The sequence below is a fragment of the Zonotrichia albicollis genome, chromosome 19, assembly GCF_047830755.1.
Source record: "Zonotrichia albicollis isolate bZonAlb1 chromosome 19, bZonAlb1.hap1, whole genome shotgun sequence".
Lineage (NCBI taxonomy): Eukaryota > Metazoa > Chordata > Aves > Passeriformes > Passerellidae > Zonotrichia > Zonotrichia albicollis.
In genome coordinates, this window is record NC_133837.1 from 9,748,715 (window position 1) to 9,766,327 (window position 17,613).

The following is a 17,613-nucleotide window of genomic DNA, read 5'->3' on the forward strand; positions in this document are numbered from 1 at the left end:
GGAACAACGGGCGGCTATTGGTCAGTGGGCGCTGGTCACGTGGGAGCGAAGCGAGGCCCCGCCCCCCGTTTTCCGCGCGGAGGATCCGAATCTGGTCCCGCGCGCGCTTTTACCGCCCGCCCGGCGCGCGCGCCCGTCAGGCGGCGCCATCGGGGCCATGGCGGCCGCGCGCGCCCCCCGCCCCTGAGGCAGCGCCCGGGGCCGAGGGCTCCGCGCTCCCCCCGCCCCGAGCGAGCCGGGAGGGCTCCGCGCCCGCAGCAGCCGGGGCATGGTGGGCAGGGTCGCCGTGGCCGCGGCGGCCGCCTCTCCCGTCCTCCCCGGGAACGACGGAGACGTTCAGGTGGGGACGCGGGCCGGGGTCGCGCTGTGAGGGCAGAGAGAGCGGTCGCGGCTGGCGGGGGCGCCCCTTTGGCGTTCTCTTCTTTGGCGTTCGCCCCCCTTTGTCATTCGCCCCTTTGGCCTTCGCCCCGCTTTGGCGTTCTCCCCTTTGCCGTCCCGCCCTGGCACGGCCCGTCCGGTGTACCGGGAGCTGTGAGGGGCCGCCCGCCCCCGGCCCGGGCTCCCGGGCGCTGCTGACGCTTGGCGCGGCCCCGCGGGCCCGGCTGTCATTGAACGCGTTCGAGGGGCTTTGGGAAGAGGCGTTTTCCGCTTCGGAGGGTTTCATTTCCGAGGAGTTCAGTTTCTGGTAAACCGGGAGTTATGAAAGTCTTTATGAGCCAAAGTCTTTCTTGGAGCTGTAGAAGTAAATGTTGTTTCATGGTTTGAATCATTATACGAGATAAAAATTCTGTTGTGTTCATTTTCTTCAAGTACTCTTAAAGGTACACTGTCTTCCTAAGCTGTGTCAGATATTTACGGTAGGATAGAGATGTTGGAATTCCCTCTTAAATACTCCACAGATGCTCTGGGGAGCATCTCAAGGTTGACCATTGGAATTCACCCAGACTTTCAGACTTCCAGTATTGTGAAATATCTGCAGAGCTGTTCTGAAGACCCTGTGATCCTGTTCAGTTTTGACCATCTCAATGCTTCAGAACAGGATTTTTATTTATCTGAAAGGACAGAATATTTCAGGCTTAGATGGCCCTTGAAAACATGGAGATTTAGTTGATGCATGCCCAGTCTGAGCACATTAACATTAATTTTTGTCTTCTGAAAAAATTCTATATAAGTCATCTTAAGTTTTTTAAAACTGAGATTCGTGTTTTACCTTTTACAGCCATGCAAGAAGCGGCGAGAGGAAGATGCTTCTGCAGAAACAATCACAAGGTATTTTTCACCACTAGCAAAACCAGTGGACAAGGCATTGTCATCACCAAAATCCAACAATATCTTGGATTATTTTAAAAAGACATCTGCAACTGAGAATGCTGCATTGCCAGTAGGAGCTGGAGAAAATAAAACACTGTTGGACGCTGATGAGAAAGAGTGTAAATCATCTTTCAAGCCATCTTTAAAGCGGAAGAGAAAAGGGAAGAAAGGCAATTTAAGTAATATGCCAAAAGAAATGAAAGAATCTGAGAATGACCTTGAAATAGAAATTAGTAGTGATGACAGCAGAGTAACTACAGGACTGCAACAAGACAGTAATGACTTTATTGCTTCTTGTACTCTAGTGGACAAAAAATGTACAGAAGAATTAGCAGAAGATAATGATCAAAGAGAGAACTTCCCAAACATTATCCCCTCCAGAAAAAATGCAAAAAACTTTGGTTGTGAAACAAATGGATCAAAAAATAGGTTAAAAAAATCAAGGAAAAGGAAGCACAAAGTAAATACTGATTTGTCTGAAAGCTCTTTATCAGAAAACCAGATTAATGAAACATATAAAAAGGAAACTGAGGAGAAGGCAAATACAGTAGCAGAGTGTGATGCTGCTATTGGTGATTCCAGTTTTGAGGTTCATATGGATGATGGGACATCCCAGGTAAATAATTGCATAATAACAGTGTCATTTGAGGACTTCTTGAGAAGTCAGGGAGAAAATAATGTTGAAGACACAAAGCCAGCAATGGACACTTGTGGTGCTGCAAATCAAATGGACAAAAGTGATGGTGTTAGTGACCCAGAAAAGTGTGAGGAATCCCAGCAGCTGCCACTCAGAACAGTGACTGTGCTTGCACAAGTTCATTCCATTCCCCCCAGACTACCTCCCTCAAATAAGGAGCAGAAAGGCTCTAGGAAAATAGCTTCCATTTTTTTGAAGCAGAAAGGACGTGTAGGGAAAAGAGAAAGCAGCCCAGCCCCCTTGGACAGTGAGCAAACTGAGCAGGTGACTCAGAAAAGAAAATCCAACGTCGTTATTGAGGAGGAAGAATTGGAGCTGGCTGTACTGGAGACTGGAGGGGCAGATTCTCTGAGGCCAAAATGTACCCAGGAAGAGAAGCATCAGTTCATGAAAGCTTTTAGACAGCCAACAGCAGATGGAACAAAAAGTGGAGTTAAAAAGGCACCTGGAAAGCAAAAGCAAACTGCTGCCAAGTCCTCAAAAGAAAAAGAGGGATCTGAAGATGTTGTTCCTTCAAAAAAGGGATTAGAAAGCGGGGCACCAGAAGATTTGGTGGACAAATGTACACATTCTAAACCTAAAAGCAATAAAGCTAAACCCAGGAAATCTAACAAGGTTCAGAAAGAAGGAAAGAGAAGAAAGAAGGCTTCAGAAACTAAGGAAAATGATGTCTCAAACACCAGCACTTATATTGGAGAAGAGGATTCAGGTGCTAATGTTGTTACCGTGGAAAACACCTTAGATGTAATAATTTTATCAAGCCCAGAAGGGAATGAGTTAAGGAGGAGTTTAAGGCAACAGAAAACCAAAACATCAACAAATGTTACACCTAAAAAGCCCAAGGCTAAAAGTGCCTGTTCTGCAGATGAATTAAGTGCCTGCCCATTAGAGACTTCCACCCCAAAAGCACACAGACAATCCTGCCAGAAAAGCAGCATGTACAGAGCTGAGGTGATCACTGTGCCCTTTGATGGCAGCAGCCCAATAAGGTAAACCTTTTAGAGTATATTCTGCCTTTTTGCCCATTAATTGTATGCAAGTATTTGAAAATAAGACATAAATAATTAATTTATAATATCAATATTCTCAAAGTTGCATGGATACTGATCATAGTGGGTAAAAATAGAGAGGAATCAAAGCTGACTATAAATGTGTTTGTACTGAGACATCCAAAAACCCCCAACCAAACAACAAAAAAAACTCATCCTCCAGTTGGGGGATTACTTCTGTTTACAGCACTGTATTTTTAAAGGCTTTTGAAAATTAAATTGAGAGTAACATTTCCATTCATTATCCAGTAATAATTTAATAATATTTTTTCCTCAATTAGAATGAGGTTTACACGTATCAGAGCAGCTACAAAATCAAATAAAGCTGAAGCAGTGAAAAATGAAGAGTCTCACTCCAAAAACTCAAAGGTAATTTATGGAACAATTGGTGTCAGTATTTTGTCATTTCCTGTATGGGTATAATTGTGGTGTATTCAGTATTGTGTCATACAATATGACACTTCCCAGCTGCCCTATGGAAAGGGAATATACTCTGATTTATGATGAAATTTCAGATCTTAAAACATGTTTTATTAGTAAAAATCCACCTTTCATGACAGAAAAATTCCATAAAATAGCATGTTCCTGAGCTGCAGGTTCTCAGGATGGGACACAGAAATGATGTGGCATTTAGTGCCATGGTTTATTTGACAAGGTAATGATTAGCCAGAGGTTGGACTTGATGATCTCAGAGGTTTTTCCCAGCCTAAATGACCCAGTGATTTGTGGTAGTGTTTGGGCACAGCAGAACAGCTGAGACTCAAGAATGTCTCTTGTTCCAATTTTTTCATGTTCCAAATTTTTTCACAGTTCCAAATTTTTCATGGAACTGCCCATATCAGTTCCATGAAAAAACTGTGGATCTTACAGGGCTTTCACTCCTTTTGGAGAACTGTGATATCATCTTGGTTTGCTTGTTCTTTCAATTATTTCTTTTTAAACCAATGAAATTTTGCAACAATTACCTATTTCTATGAAAGTGAACAATTCTATTTGCATGCAAAGTACTTAGTGAAGAGTGCTATTAATTGCTATTTCCGTTTTTTTGTTCTTTGTTAACAGATAAGCTCCACTTCTAAGAACAGATCTAAAGCAAAGCAGCTGATTGAAAAAGCAAAGGCCATCCAGCAGAACAGATCCAAAGGGAGTGAGGACTCAGCAGCTCCTGTCAGGCGCTCGTCTCGACAGCGAGCTCTGGCTGAGAAGAAGAAATTGGAAGAAAGTGATGTAAGGATGTACTTTGGGGGGATATTTTTATATATTTGTTATTGATATAAGCAACACAAATGATTCCTGCTTGGTTCTTCACAAGAAATGTTTGCAAGCCAAGGTAGATATCTGCAGTGTGTTGTTAATAAAGGAGGAGAAGCTGGGTTTCCTTTCTTACTTGATTTGCTTTCCCTCTAGGAATCAGTAATAATTCTGGGTTCAAACGTGGACAGTGTCACTGCTGCAGAGCAGAGTGGGAAGGAAAAGAAACTTCGGAGCTTAAATGATGTTTTGGGGAAGAAGCCTAAAACCTTGAAGGTTGCAAAGAACTCCAATGGTAATAAACACACTGAATGTCTTTGTTTTTTATTACAGAGACATTTTTATTATTGACTATTGTAACTTTATTTCATAAAGCTGCCTTTGCAGTATATTCATCTTCTGATTTATCTTGTATAATATTCCAAAATATACCTTCCCTTTTTATATGAATTAATAGTACATGTGTTGTTTTGCTTTTTCTTCATTCAGGAAAACTGTTTATTTGAAAAATTGTCAACATATACCATGTATTGTTGTGTCTCCTTTTTTCCCCCAATGTTAGAAAATAGCATCTGTACTGAGGAAATAATTAGAAACAAAGCTATAATGAGTTTTGTTAAAATACTCAACTTTCCCTTAAGAAAAGGAGATTCCCTGATGATGTTAAATGGAACATACAGGTAGTGAACACAGAAGCAAGGTTAGAATCTTGTATCAGTGCTGATCTAATAATAGGTTTTTTATCTTTTTAAAGGGAAACTGGGATGTCAACCTTCCTGCCTAGGCAGAAATGCTCCAAACTCTGCAGGTGAACCAATTGTGATCTTTGATGAAAGCAGGTCAGTTGTCAAAAGTGCTTAAAAATCAAAATACGTTCCAAGGTTATTTTAACATTCTCTCATTTTACAGATTTAAATACACTCACTGAAATGTGCTATAAATATTCATTACTTTTATACTGATTAATATTTTAATCCACTTGCAAAATTTTAGGGTTTCTTGGAGAATTCCTCAACCATTTTAGAACCATATTGGATGTCTGGAAATGTAGTTGGTGACTGATTAAAAAGAAATCCCAGATTGCATATGAAAACACAAAACCAAAGAGAACTTTTTTTAGATTAAATTTTTTAACACAGCATTAATTTCAAACTAACCTCATTAAAATTAATTTCAGCAGTTTTGATAGACTATTTTCAACTCATTTGGAAGAGAATGTCATTAAATTCAATCTTGCATAGCTGGAAGTTCTACTAATTCTATCTTCTTTCCTTTCTTTTTCTTTTCTGTTTTCATTAAAGCCAAGATGCATCTGAAAATTCCCAAGATGGTGATCCATTCAGAGCAAAACGTGAATTCCTGAGGAGTGGATTGCCAGAGTCTCTGAAAAGGCAGATTGCAAAGAAGGCAGCAGCCATGGAAGCATACTCCCTTGCAAGCTCCTCTTTTAAGCCTGTTGTCCATGTGCAGCAGAAGGATGACTGTAAGCTTGTGTTAAACTTTTGGGTTTTGTTCAAATGTGCATAATCATTTCTGAGGAATTTGTGCAGAAAAGAAAAAATGTGAACAGCTTAGGACTGGAATAGTAGGTGGGAGTTTCCTCTTGTTTTGTGTCTGAGTAAGAGAACAAAACTTGAAGCTTCCACTGAGATGTTTTTGAATACAAAATTTACAAATTAAGTTGATGCTAAAGTAGACTATATGTGCATGGGTGAGGATGCAAAATTCTTAATATTTAGTCAAAAAAGTTGGTCTGTTAAGTTCCAATTTGGAGAATAAAGATTGTGTTGGACTGATTTGGGTAGAAACCATTTCCTTCTGACAAATGCAAAAGACTTTACAGAAGATAGAAGACCAGCCCATTTCTTTTCCTTAACTCTTGTTTTGTTTTTGCTGGGGGTTCTTTTGTAGGTTCTCCAATGTGGAAATTGCAATCACCATCATGTCCTCTATTAACTAAGCTGAGGGAACTGAGTACTGAGGTCACCAACATCACAAAAATCACTCTCTCACTTGGTGAATTTTCCACTGTGAATTCAAAACGAACAGGAAATTGTTCTGCACCTGTGGTGAGTACTTAAAATTCAAATTGTTTTGATATTTGTTTGGAGTTATGTTTTTAATAAATCCTGTTGTTTGAATTTGTTTCAGTCCTGTAGTTTGTTGGGGTTTTTTTTTTAATTTCCCTGTGTGTGAGTTACCCATTTTGCATCTTACCATTAGACAGTTCTCATCAGTTTCTGTTAATCTCTGAATTTAGCAAGATATTTCCAGTGTAAATTATGCAAAGCATTCTGTGTAAAGTTTTTGAGTAATTTGTGTGTGTATTCCAGCTTTCAGGCCACCGACCAGCTTTTCCTGATGCATTCAAGAAGGATTTGCTCGATGAGATTGTGGCTTCTAATCCTCAGTTTCCAGTGAGAAAATACTACTCCAGGTTCCTGAAAAAGCAAACACAGCAGTTGGCTTTGGAAAACAGCACACAAGGTTAAGAATCTATGTTGAGAGAAAATCACCTTCACTTTCTCTGGCATTAAAAAACAGCTGAAAATTAAAAAAAAATATAACTGAAGGAATAATGCTGTTGGAAATACATTGATCCTCACATTTTAGATTGTTTTGAACAAATTCTTCAAATACAGCTTAAGCAAATGTACAGTAGTAGTGGACATGGCCTGAAATTTTAAATTGATGCCTTTTTTTTTTTTCTTAGAAAGCAGAGATGGCACTGCAAATCTTGAGGTGACTGAGAAACATCCTGACAATTGGAAGGAAACAAAGAGGAAAAGGAAAGAAACAGAAGAACGCAGATCAAAAAGAAGAAAACAACTGGAGGGTACAGAGACTGAGATGAAATCAAGAGTTTCCAGGAGCCTTATTCCTCCCATATCTGGAGAAAAACAGGCAGAGACAGGACAAGCCACACACTTGGGAAAAAACAAGACCCAGAAACCAGATAGTGTGACAGAAGGCAGGGGTTGTTTGTCAGATCCAAGTGCACCTTCAGGTCAGTGCATTTCCTGTCTCATTTTAATCTTTCCATTGAGGAAAGGTGTGTGTGATCTATGTCAGCTTTCCACTGTGATGCAAAAATCCAATCTAGTCCTGATACTCTGCTAGATGTGATCGAGTTTATTGCATGAAGAACTTTAAAAATGGACAATATTTTTTCTGTAGGTGTGGAAAAGGAAGACATGCTCTGGACAGAAAAATATCAGCCTCAAGATTCCAGTGAACTTGTAGGGAACAAGAAAGAAATTGAAAGGCTACACAGGTGAGAAGTTGGAACATGGATCACTCCTAAAATAACTCAAAACTTCATGTTACTTGACAATGCTCAAGTACTGAGAGAGCAGTCCTTGTCTGTACTTCCCTACAAGCATCCTGATCATGATCTTGCTGTACTTTCTGCTTTTCACAGGAATTCAGCACTAAATTCCACCTAACACTCTGTGCTTGCAGTTCAATTTTCTGTGTGTGCTTAAGTCACTGGTGTGGCTCTTACACAGAATTGAAAGATCCATCTGACAAAACAGCTCTGAATTATGAGTGAATAAATAGTTCACCAAATGACTTGTTTTTATACTGGTCAGCTCACAGAATGTAGAATGAGAAAGGGAACCTTTTCTACAAAAGAATCAAATCCTGAACGTTTCTTTGCTTTTATCTGAAAGGACTTGATAGATTTCTGTGGGGTAACAAGTGGCTGATGTCCTCTAGATTTATGTTCTGTTCCATCTTGATTTGGTTCACTTAATTCACCAGCAATTTTTATTCTTGTTTTCATTCTTTCCTTTATAGTTGGTTAAAAGAATGGAAAAAGAGAGCTGATTTGGAAGAAAAACGAAATCAGAAAAGGGAAAAGGAGGACAAAGAGCTAGAAGGTACTGATAGAATTAATATAGCTTCTCTTTTGTTGAAAGGTGGCAAAAAATAACAGTAATCCTTTCTTTTCTTTTTAATAATTCTACAGATTCTTTAAGCAGCCTTGACTTTAAAGATAGTAAATCTGATCTTGAGGAAGAGACGACCCTTTGCAATACAGTTCTGATAACTGGCCCACCAGGAGTGGGGAAAACTGCTGCAGTGTATGCTTGTGCTCAGGAGCTTGGGTTTAAGGTTTGTGCACTTCTTTCTTAGTGCATTTTTCTTATTTATAGCTCATGATACAAAAGCATTTGTAATACAAGATATTTACAATTTCATTTTCTTTCTTTTTGTAAATGAAATACCATTGCAGATATTTGAAGTCAATGCCTCTTGCCAGCGTAGTGGGAGACAGATTTTGTCTCAGCTGAAAGAAGCTACTCAGTCTCATCAAGTGGACAAAAAAGGTGTGAATGCACACAAACCTTGCTTTTTTAACAGTTGTAGCACTACCAAGTCACCAAGTAAGTGTTGTGTTCTTATCTGGGGTTCTTTGTTTGGTCTGAATTATGGGATGGGTTTTACAGAGGGGAGAAGTTTGTTAAAGACTGAATTCCCAAAACAAATTTTAGATATCAGTTGTTTTTAGAAAGAGCAGATTTAGCTTACCTGGCCATAATAGTAAGAACTGGTCTGTTGGTTGACACAACTACAGACCAAATGAAATTATAAATGAATAATACTTTATTAAAATACTGACTCTTGGTTACGTTATTTCTGCAGTGGTGGAGCAAGTGCTGGGGCATTTGAATAGAAAGTTGAACAGAAAGCTTTTCCTATAACAAGAGAAAAGGAAAACAAGCAAAAACTCAGCAGAGTAAACCTGTATTTACCATAGATAAAAAATGGGTTTTACTTGAAATTTGTCTGAGAAATATCAGTTTGACATTATATCTCCAGATGAAATTTAATATAAAACATACCTTGCAGAAAAAATGTATTCTCCTAAGAAAGTCATTTCTCCAAGAAAACCACCACTGTCACCCAAAGGAGCAGGATTAAAACGAAGCTTGCCCTCCAAAACGCTTGCAAACTACTTCAAAATTTCTGCCAAACGTAAAGATGCTGATGGAGAAGCAACATCTGAAGAGAAAACTGGAGGTAGGTGTTCCTTTTTAATAATGAATTACCTTTGGAGGTGGAAATGCTACACCATGTATGGAGCTGTGTGGGGAAAAGAACAGATTCTCTAAGCATTTGATACATGAGGGATTTTTGAAGCCAATATCTGGAAAGCATTCATGGTTTCACTCCTCCTCCCTGCTCAATTATTCATCCATCTGCAGGAAATACTCAGAATTCACTGGAAGTAAAGAAAGATACTCAAATTACATCAATAAACAAAGAAGAAGGAGGAGAACACAACAGGAAAAGTGCAACTTCTCTCATTCTTTTTGAAGAGGTAAAATTCACGTGAAATGTTCTGTGACTGTTCACAGCCTGTAACTGCTGCTCAAGCTGTTGATGCTATGTTTGTTTCTGTAGGTGGATATAATATTTGATGAAGATGCAGGATTTCTAAGTGCAATAAAGACATTCATGGCAACTGCAAAGAGACCTGTGATTCTTACCACCAATGGTGAGTGGGGTTTGTGACAGTAATTAGGCTTTACAGACAGAAGAGCCACTTCTAATTAGAGGCTGTAAATGGTGATGGTTGAGTACTGCTCCTAAATGCAAAATTAAATGAGTGGAGACTGTAAAGCAAGTATTTGAGTGTTTGAATAAAGGTACTGGCTGCTCTAATTGATAAAGAAAATAACTAGGTTTGACATAATGTCGTGACAGTTCACTGATCTCTCTTTATAGATCCAACATTCAGTTTAATGTTTGATGGCTATTTTGAAGAGATCAACTTTAAAACCCCTTCCTTGGTAAGTTTGTGTCTGGAAATGCAGGTACACCCTTAGCAAGTAATTGTCAGCTGATTTCAGTTTGAAATTTAAATCTTGGGGTAGGTTTCTATATTTCTGTTGTAACATACTTGTTTGATCAGAGACAGACACATTTTTGGTTTATGTAAGGGTGTGTAGGATGTATTTGTCTTTTCGTGTAGGAGCTGTTTTACTGGCATGGAAGATTTATTTTCCAAACAATTTAGTAGTACTGAGAATTACATTAGGAACATCATTTAATCAATTAATTTAGTTTGTAGAATGTATTTAGATAAATATCTGATAGCTCTGATCTGAAGCTGGTTCATTCATTAAAAACTATAGCAGTTATTTTAGAAGTATTATGGGTTGTTCCTTTAATACAAACACTAGTGTTCTGTGTAGCAAATAGTTTTATTTGCAGCTATGTATTAGGTAAAAAACCTAAATAAATGAGAATCTGAAGGACCTAATTATTGAGAAGGGGAAATTTCTTAATGTGAAACAGAAAACCTGTTGTACTTCTAGGCAACAGAGTTAAAAGAAAGAATGCAAGAAAAACCTTCAAAATGAATATAGTTCAGTAAAAGCTGATCACTGGTGATAAGAAGCAAGGTGTAGGTAGCCTCAGGACCACAAGCAGAATAGGTTTGTGTGTTTGCTTTTAATTATTTCTAAATTGAACTTCATTCTCCGACATAGGCTGCATAGATTGGGTAGCTTGCTTTTCCTTCCAGGTTTTAATCTAACTGTAATCTAATTTAATAAATCAATCTGCTGTATTAAAAGGCAAAATGTATCACAAGCATAAATAGAATAATTTGCTCTTGTGTGACTTGGTGCAGTGTGACTGAGGAGTTGTTTCAGTGGTCTGTGTGTGACTCTCGTTTAGATGAACTCTGTGAGCTTCCTCCAGGCTCTGTGCCTGGCTGAGAACCTGAGGACAGATGTGAAGGACTTGGCTGCTCTCCTGGCCACAAACAACTGTGATCTCAGACAAAGTGTCCTGTGCCTACAGTTCTGGGTTAGAAGTGGAGGTGGATGCTTGAAAGAGAAGCATTTGGCACCTCAAGGTATGTTGTTTTAATTTCATCTTTAAAAAATATCCATCTGTTCATATGAATTTGACTAAATAGAAGCATTCTTAGACATGTATGAATAAATGGTAACTTCTTGTAAGACTCCTAAATTTGGAGGGGAATGCTTCTGCTATTTTTAGCTACTTCAAAGCCTTGTATTAATGCATAAAGAACTTAATTTTGAGGGGTTTATTGCCTGTCCTTATGGTAATTAACTATCTCCCTTTCATGGCGTGAGTAGCAAAACCAGGCAAAGAATGGAATCAGTGGTAATTTTCCTCAGTTTGCAGTTCTTCATCCATATAGCTGCTAGGCAATCCACCTAGAAGAAGCAGAGCTGAAAAAGGGATAAAAGTGGCACAGCTGGCAAGCAGGCAGGGGTGGGGACTTGATCCCAAAGGATTCAGGAGGAGTTTAGGGGTGTGAGGGAGAGACAAGTGAGACACAGCCTCCTTCAAAGGCTGCCTGGGAAGCAGGAGAGCAGGTTGGTAACGCTGACAGCAGTGATGTGGGCGTGGGGATGTCTCATTTCAGCTGCTCTGTTCCTCCAGCACCACAGCAAAAGGTGACACAGCATCCTTTGTGCCAGGAATTGAGGCAAAGAGGTGGAAAATCAATTTAATCATGCAGTTGTTCCCTTTCAAGTAAATCCTGTTATCTCTGTGCAGGAGAAGAGACAAGGAAGGCAGATAATGTCATTCATCCTGCAAAGTCTAAGGATTCCAAGGTGGATTTTTCTCAAGCTGATGATTCACATCTTCAGGAGTTTCCAAAATGTGATACAGGCTGTGTAGAGACGTTGCTTGGCCTTAAGAACATCCTCTTGCCTTCAGAAGATTTGTTTACATTTTTAAAGGTACTTTTGTAACTGACTTGGTAATACTTTGAATGATTGCCAGATAATTGAGTGCAACCATCACCAGGAATGGCATCATCTTAGAAGCAAATCTCTGAAAAGGTTTGTTGCAGAAATTAGAGAATTCTCTGGTTAGGTACAATCTGAACTGGGGTGGTCTACAAGCAAAACAGTCCCTGACTTCATAAGCACTAAGCCAGGAGTGTGAGATTTTCTATAAGAGCATTTTATTTTTAAGAAATTAATTTTAATATGCTGATAAAGCTTTCATGTTATTATTTTACAGCACAAAATCACAACTATGGAGGAATGGAATAAATTGATGCAGCTTCTCACAGAATTCCAGATGAAGCATGTGGATTTTGTGTATAGCAATCTTGAACTTATTCTTCCCTTACCAATGCAAGTTCTGTCAAACCAGTCTGAAGCCTCAAAGTCTATACTTGAGAGGACTACTGTAGTTTCCTCAAAAGACAGATCTACTAACAGTTCTTGCTCTAGGAAGAGTAGCCCTGGAAAAAGGTCTAAAAAGACAAAGGCTCAGAAAAGGCTTGAGCTATTGGATGATAGTGACTTATTTGATTCTGAGCTGAACTATTCAGCTGAATTCATAACTTTGCCATCAGACAGTCCTAAATCATGTGTTGAAGTGAATAAAAAGGAATCAAAGTTGTTGGTGCATAAAGAACAAAAAGAAGTTAAAACTAAAACCTCAGTAAATGAAAGAAGGTCTGCAGTTGTTTTTCAGTGTCTGAATTCACTGACTGAGTTTGTGGAAAACATGTCCTTCCTGGATTGCTGTGTAAACACCACCACCAGGGAGCCACTGGAGTTTTCTAAAAGTGAAGATTTTCATTGGACAACTGCCAAAATCAGAAATGGTCTTTGTGATGAGTTCAGTATAGAAAATACTGATTGGTGGAGTTCCCAGAGCTGTAGTGAAATAAAGGCAGCTATTGAAGCACTCAGCTTCACTAAAAGTTCTGTTAATATTTCACAAAATTTGGAATCCTTTTCAACTACCAGTAAAACACCTGAAAGTGATCAGCTGAAGGGACTTACTCTGCCTTTCTCAGACACCAGGAACTGCATATCCTTCAGTCAGGCAGCTGATTCAAGGTAAGGCTTTGTTAATATTTTGGAGTGTAATGCAGTTATTTGTCAAGCAGAGCATTTCCCAGGGTGCAGGACTGTTTCAGATTTGATGTATACACATTCATACCACTCTGACACTGCCTGAAAACACTGCAATGTATTGTTCATTGTGCTTTTACAACCTTAAATTAACTTCTTGTCAAACTGCAAAAAGTGATGTTTCTTGAACAGCCTGACTCTAATGTTGTTAAGGAATGCTAACCTTAGTGGAGTTATTTAAAAAATGGACAAACAACACCACCTCCCCCAAAAGAATAATAGAACCATAAAGGAATGGCTTTTTCAAGAGAGATGGGATTCTGCAACTACCAAATGTCACCTGCTCATACTGAACTCAAGTTAAGTGTGTTGGTAGGTGTTGCTTGATGGAGACCTAACAGAATCCAAAGTAAATTCTTTGTAGTAAATTATGCTAACAAAGAATAACCTTTGTGAAAGCCCAGAGCATGCTATCAAGTATGTCCATGAAACATTGTTTTTAACACAAGCAAGTCATCACAGGTAAAACTGGCACAATGGGTATTTAAACATTGTTTTTAACACAAGCAAGTCATCACAGGTAAAACTGGCACAATGGGTATTTAAAGCTCATTCAGGGGTCTGAACAGGAAAATGGCTCAGAGCCTTCCTTCTGTAAATCAGTACCCAGAGGAGCAATGGCAGAATGCATCTGACCATGCATGCTGTGACCAGATTTATGTCATGGGTTAGACACTGGACCTGACACTGATATTCTGGCAAATACCAGAATATTTATTTCTGAAGACCGCAGATGCTTTCAGTTGTGGTTGTACTGAACCTCACATGCATTTCTAGACTGAAGAGCTCACCACATCAGACCCCTGATTAAGACAAGAGCTTTGGCCAAACAAACTGCTGGCCCTGATGTTCCTGTCCAGGTGCAGCTTTGTGATGCTGTGTGAGCAGCACACAATTAGAAGCTGCAGATATCTGATCCATTGGGATGCACTTCTGGATACCAATTAATGGAGTTTTAAACCAGGGGCTTTGATCCTAAAGAAATAAGATCATCGTTGTGCATTCTTGAATAAGAAACAATAAAGCTTCGTTCTCTGTTTTAGCACTCACAAAAAAGCACAGAAGAGGCTGGCTGTCATCAAAACTGTATTTTCCAGAAGTCCTTTAAACCTGGGCAATAAGCAAGCCAGTACCCTCGAATACCTCCCCACTCTCCGCAGTATCTGTAGGTCTGAGAAGCTTAAAGAGCAAGGGAAGACTAAAAGAAGGTAAATTTGAGTTTTCCTAAATCTTGCTACATTTAATTATAGAAGGTAGTTAAGGATTTTCATAAAATATTTTGTCAAATAATTCTAGGCAAGGAAGGTGGACATTTGTCTCGCAAAATAATAAAAGTGTTGCCTTATATTTGGAAGTAACTTTGTTCCTTTAACAATCTTTTTTACTTTTTTTTAATAGGTTCTTGCATTATCTTGAAGGGATTCATCTTGAAATACCCAGACAAACGATAAATGGTCTGTCTTTGGACTTCCCTTAAAATTGCCAACTCCAGAAATACTTTGTGCCTAATGGTGGTATTCTCACCATAGATTGTTTGGGGGTTTTTTAATTACCACATTATTGTACATTCAGAGCCATTTGTATATTAAATTTTTATAATTATTTAAAATAATGTATATATCTATTGTCATTATAGTGCTGTCCACAGCTGAAATGTGGGTTTGTTTGGTGCTTGTCCAGTGAGGGCATTCATAATATTAAATGCAAAACTATTCAGTGGGGACTTGTTGCTCTCTTCCTCTCCAATTTGTGGATCACATAGCAAGAAGTCCTTTTGTAACAACCACTTGTCCCAGCTTCCACAGCAAACTTGCTGTTTTCTGAGGAGACTGTTTGTTCAAACAAGTTTGTTTCTGAATTTGCAGTTAAAGTGATAAATAACTCCAGGTGGGAGGGGGCACAGAGAGGGTGCAACAAATCCTCCAGAGTCTAAATGACTGAAAGCAGCTTTGACCACAGGGAGCAAAGTCCTTACAAAGCACTCTGCCTCAATGTACATATATCTGTATACATTCCTTTCATTGTTCACAGCTGTCAGATCTGCATGTTAATCTCCTAAAAAGGTGGAGAAATTATTACTGTAGCTCAACATGGTCTCAAGAGATTTAGGCAAGATTTTGTAAATAGCAATTATCCCAGCATTACTTTGGGTACAGGAATATTTAACTACTTCTAGTCTTGTATATTGTGTTCCATTCTTAAGCTTTTTTTTTTGTATTTGACAAGACTTCAGCCTGATTATTTGTAATTGAATCTGTTTTTATACAACAATAAATTTTTGAGACTTTGCTGCAATCTCAATGTTTCTATTGCATGGAAGGTAAAAGTCCTGAAACATATATTTTAAAGTATTTTAAAACTGGAATTAGTTCAGCCATGTACTTTTCTGCCTTTTCTTTGCAGTTGGACTGTTCCTGTTCCTCAAACTGAGTCAGACTGCTGCCATGCAGTGGTGCTCCACTTACCTCAGTAAAAACAAGGAAGGCATTTCCTGGTTCTGGTCTCACCTTACATTTTCCATGTGTTAAAGATGTTCAGGAATTAGAAATATTTATGGAAACAGTAAATTATTTTAAACTTCTGCATTGTAAATCATCTTTATAGTTTACTCTTTCCATTGCCCGGAATTATCAAAAAAACAGTGGTGGCTGTTAAAATCTTCATGGCTTGATTTTTTGTATCAACAGTCTATGCTTCTCCTGTATGATTTGTAAAAATAAATAACATTTTAAATTTTTTAAAATAATAAAGTAAAAGTGTATCTGTTCTCTGCTTTCTAAGGCCACTATCAGTCTAACTAGATTACAGTGAGGACCTCCATAAACCAGAAACAAGTCCTATAAAGCAGTATTTTGGGAAATCAGGGATAATTTGAAAGACCCAAGTTAGAAAGCAGTGAGAGACAATTTACCTTCTTTTGAAGTCAGCTCTGGTGTTAATAACTGCCTTAAAAGTTGTTTACAGAATCTGCTGTGGTGTCCACAAGGTAAGGTGGAATTCAAATATTTCCCTTCTTGACCAGATATTTACCACATGAAATCACCTCAGGCTCTGAATGAAGGATAATCCATGTGTGATAATTTGAGTTCTGATAAATTAGCACCTTTGGATTTTTATGCATCAGGTGTGAGTGAGCATCTTTTGTAAGGTAGAATAAAACAAGTTTCCAGGAGGGATGGGCTTGAGGAAGAGGGACCTGGGGCTGGTTTTGACTAACTCTGCTTAGAAGGAAATGTTTCACAAACTCCATTCCAGTACTGTGAAATTTGCCTACTTTTGATGCAAAACATTTTCCTGTAATAGTTTGGGACGTGGTTAGTCCTTTATGTACTGCCCCTCCAGCTAACTTCTGTGTCTTGAAATCAGAAGTAAAAACAACCCTGGAGTTTCACAATGACTCTTCCATTCAAGCACAGTAGGCATACAGCAACTTTAAACCAAAACCAACAACTTTGTTCTTCTTGGGGAAATCTCAACCAAGTTTCAAGCTTTTTTTTCTCTTTACTGTCATTCCAATATTGCTTTCCAGAATGTAAATTAGGTGACATTATTCTACCATCCCATGAATAATATAGAAAAAAGCAGTTATGGTTGTAAGAATGAGCCAAAGGCTTAGACTGTGTTAATGCTACTGCAGAATAGAAGTTGGAGGAGGGAAGGACCCATTCAAGAGCAAGACAATCTTAAGGCTTTGTGAAATATATATATGTAAATAACTACTCCCCAAATGTCATACAAAATGTTCCTTTTATTCCACAGGAGTTGTAAGGACTCTACAAAAATTAAGCTAGCCAAAAGCTTTGGTCCTATGGCTTGCAAGATTACCTGGGGAAAATTAAATCCACGTTTTCATTCCAGTATGCAACAGTTCCTAGAGGGAGAATGCTGAAAAGAGATTCTATGTGAGTAGCTGGACAGCTTTTTCAGATATTCTGCTGCTCTGTATTTCATAACTTCACAATAGTTACAAATAAATAAAAGGCATAATACTATTTAGTACCTGGAAGATGGAAAAAAAGGTTTCAGTACTTGGAACTGTTAATACATGTCTAGTGTAGTGTTTCGTCATCTACAAAATTACAGTGTTTTTACAAGATTGTAGATAAACTTCACTAAAGAAGCATTGTGTATACTACTGCACCATAGCAATGCAAATAAAATTTAACCTGAAACTAGAAAAATATTTAAATACCTCAATCTTTTTCTGAATTAATTGACCATCTTGAAAATCTTTGTCTCGAATTTTTCTCTTTGTCTTTTGTCTTAGATAAATAGAATATTTGTATTTTGTCTTAGATAAACAGAATATTAAGGCACGACTTTTTGGCATTTGCTTTATCATGGAAGAGGAACATTTTCAGTCGGGTTGAAATGC

The 17,613-nt window shown here is 38.6% G+C and overlaps 1 protein-coding gene across 1 annotated transcript; it reads left to right on the forward strand.

The window, feature by feature from the left end:
* Positions 1 to 17: 17 nt before the first annotated feature.
* ATAD5 (ATPase family AAA domain containing 5) lies at positions 18 to 17,302 on the forward strand. Its single transcript, XM_074555174.1, has 23 exons — positions 18 to 340; positions 1,220 to 2,997; positions 3,339 to 3,426; positions 4,120 to 4,284; positions 4,465 to 4,603; positions 5,063 to 5,147; positions 5,610 to 5,791; positions 6,220 to 6,377; positions 6,642 to 6,795; positions 7,022 to 7,315; positions 7,486 to 7,582; positions 8,110 to 8,192; positions 8,282 to 8,427; positions 8,549 to 8,699; positions 9,166 to 9,336; positions 9,522 to 9,637; positions 9,721 to 9,814; positions 10,045 to 10,109; positions 11,002 to 11,182; positions 11,857 to 12,044; positions 12,331 to 13,163; positions 14,282 to 14,446; positions 14,637 to 17,302. Exons 1-23 carry the CDS (start codon positions 269 to 271, stop codon positions 14,713 to 14,715), a joined length of 5,484 nt encoding a protein of 1,827 aa, XP_074411275.1. The 5' UTR covers positions 18 to 268; the 3' UTR covers positions 14,716 to 17,302.
* The last annotated feature ends 311 nt before the right edge of the window (positions 17,303 to 17,613 follow it).

Bases quoted from the DNA above. Each gene is read 5' to 3' on its own strand.
- ATAD5 (XM_074555174.1), top strand. From the start codon at position 269: ATGGTGGGCAGGGTCGCCGTGGCCGCGGCGGCCGCCTCTCCCGTCCTC. The intron at 341-1,219 runs GTGGGGACGCGG...TACCTTTTACAG, and splicing joins GGAACGACGGAGACGTTCAG to CCATGCAAGAAGCGGCGAGA. The intron at 4,285-4,464 runs GTAAGGATGTAC...CTTTCCCTCTAG, and splicing joins AGAAATTGGAAGAAAGTGAT to GAATCAGTAATAATTCTGGG.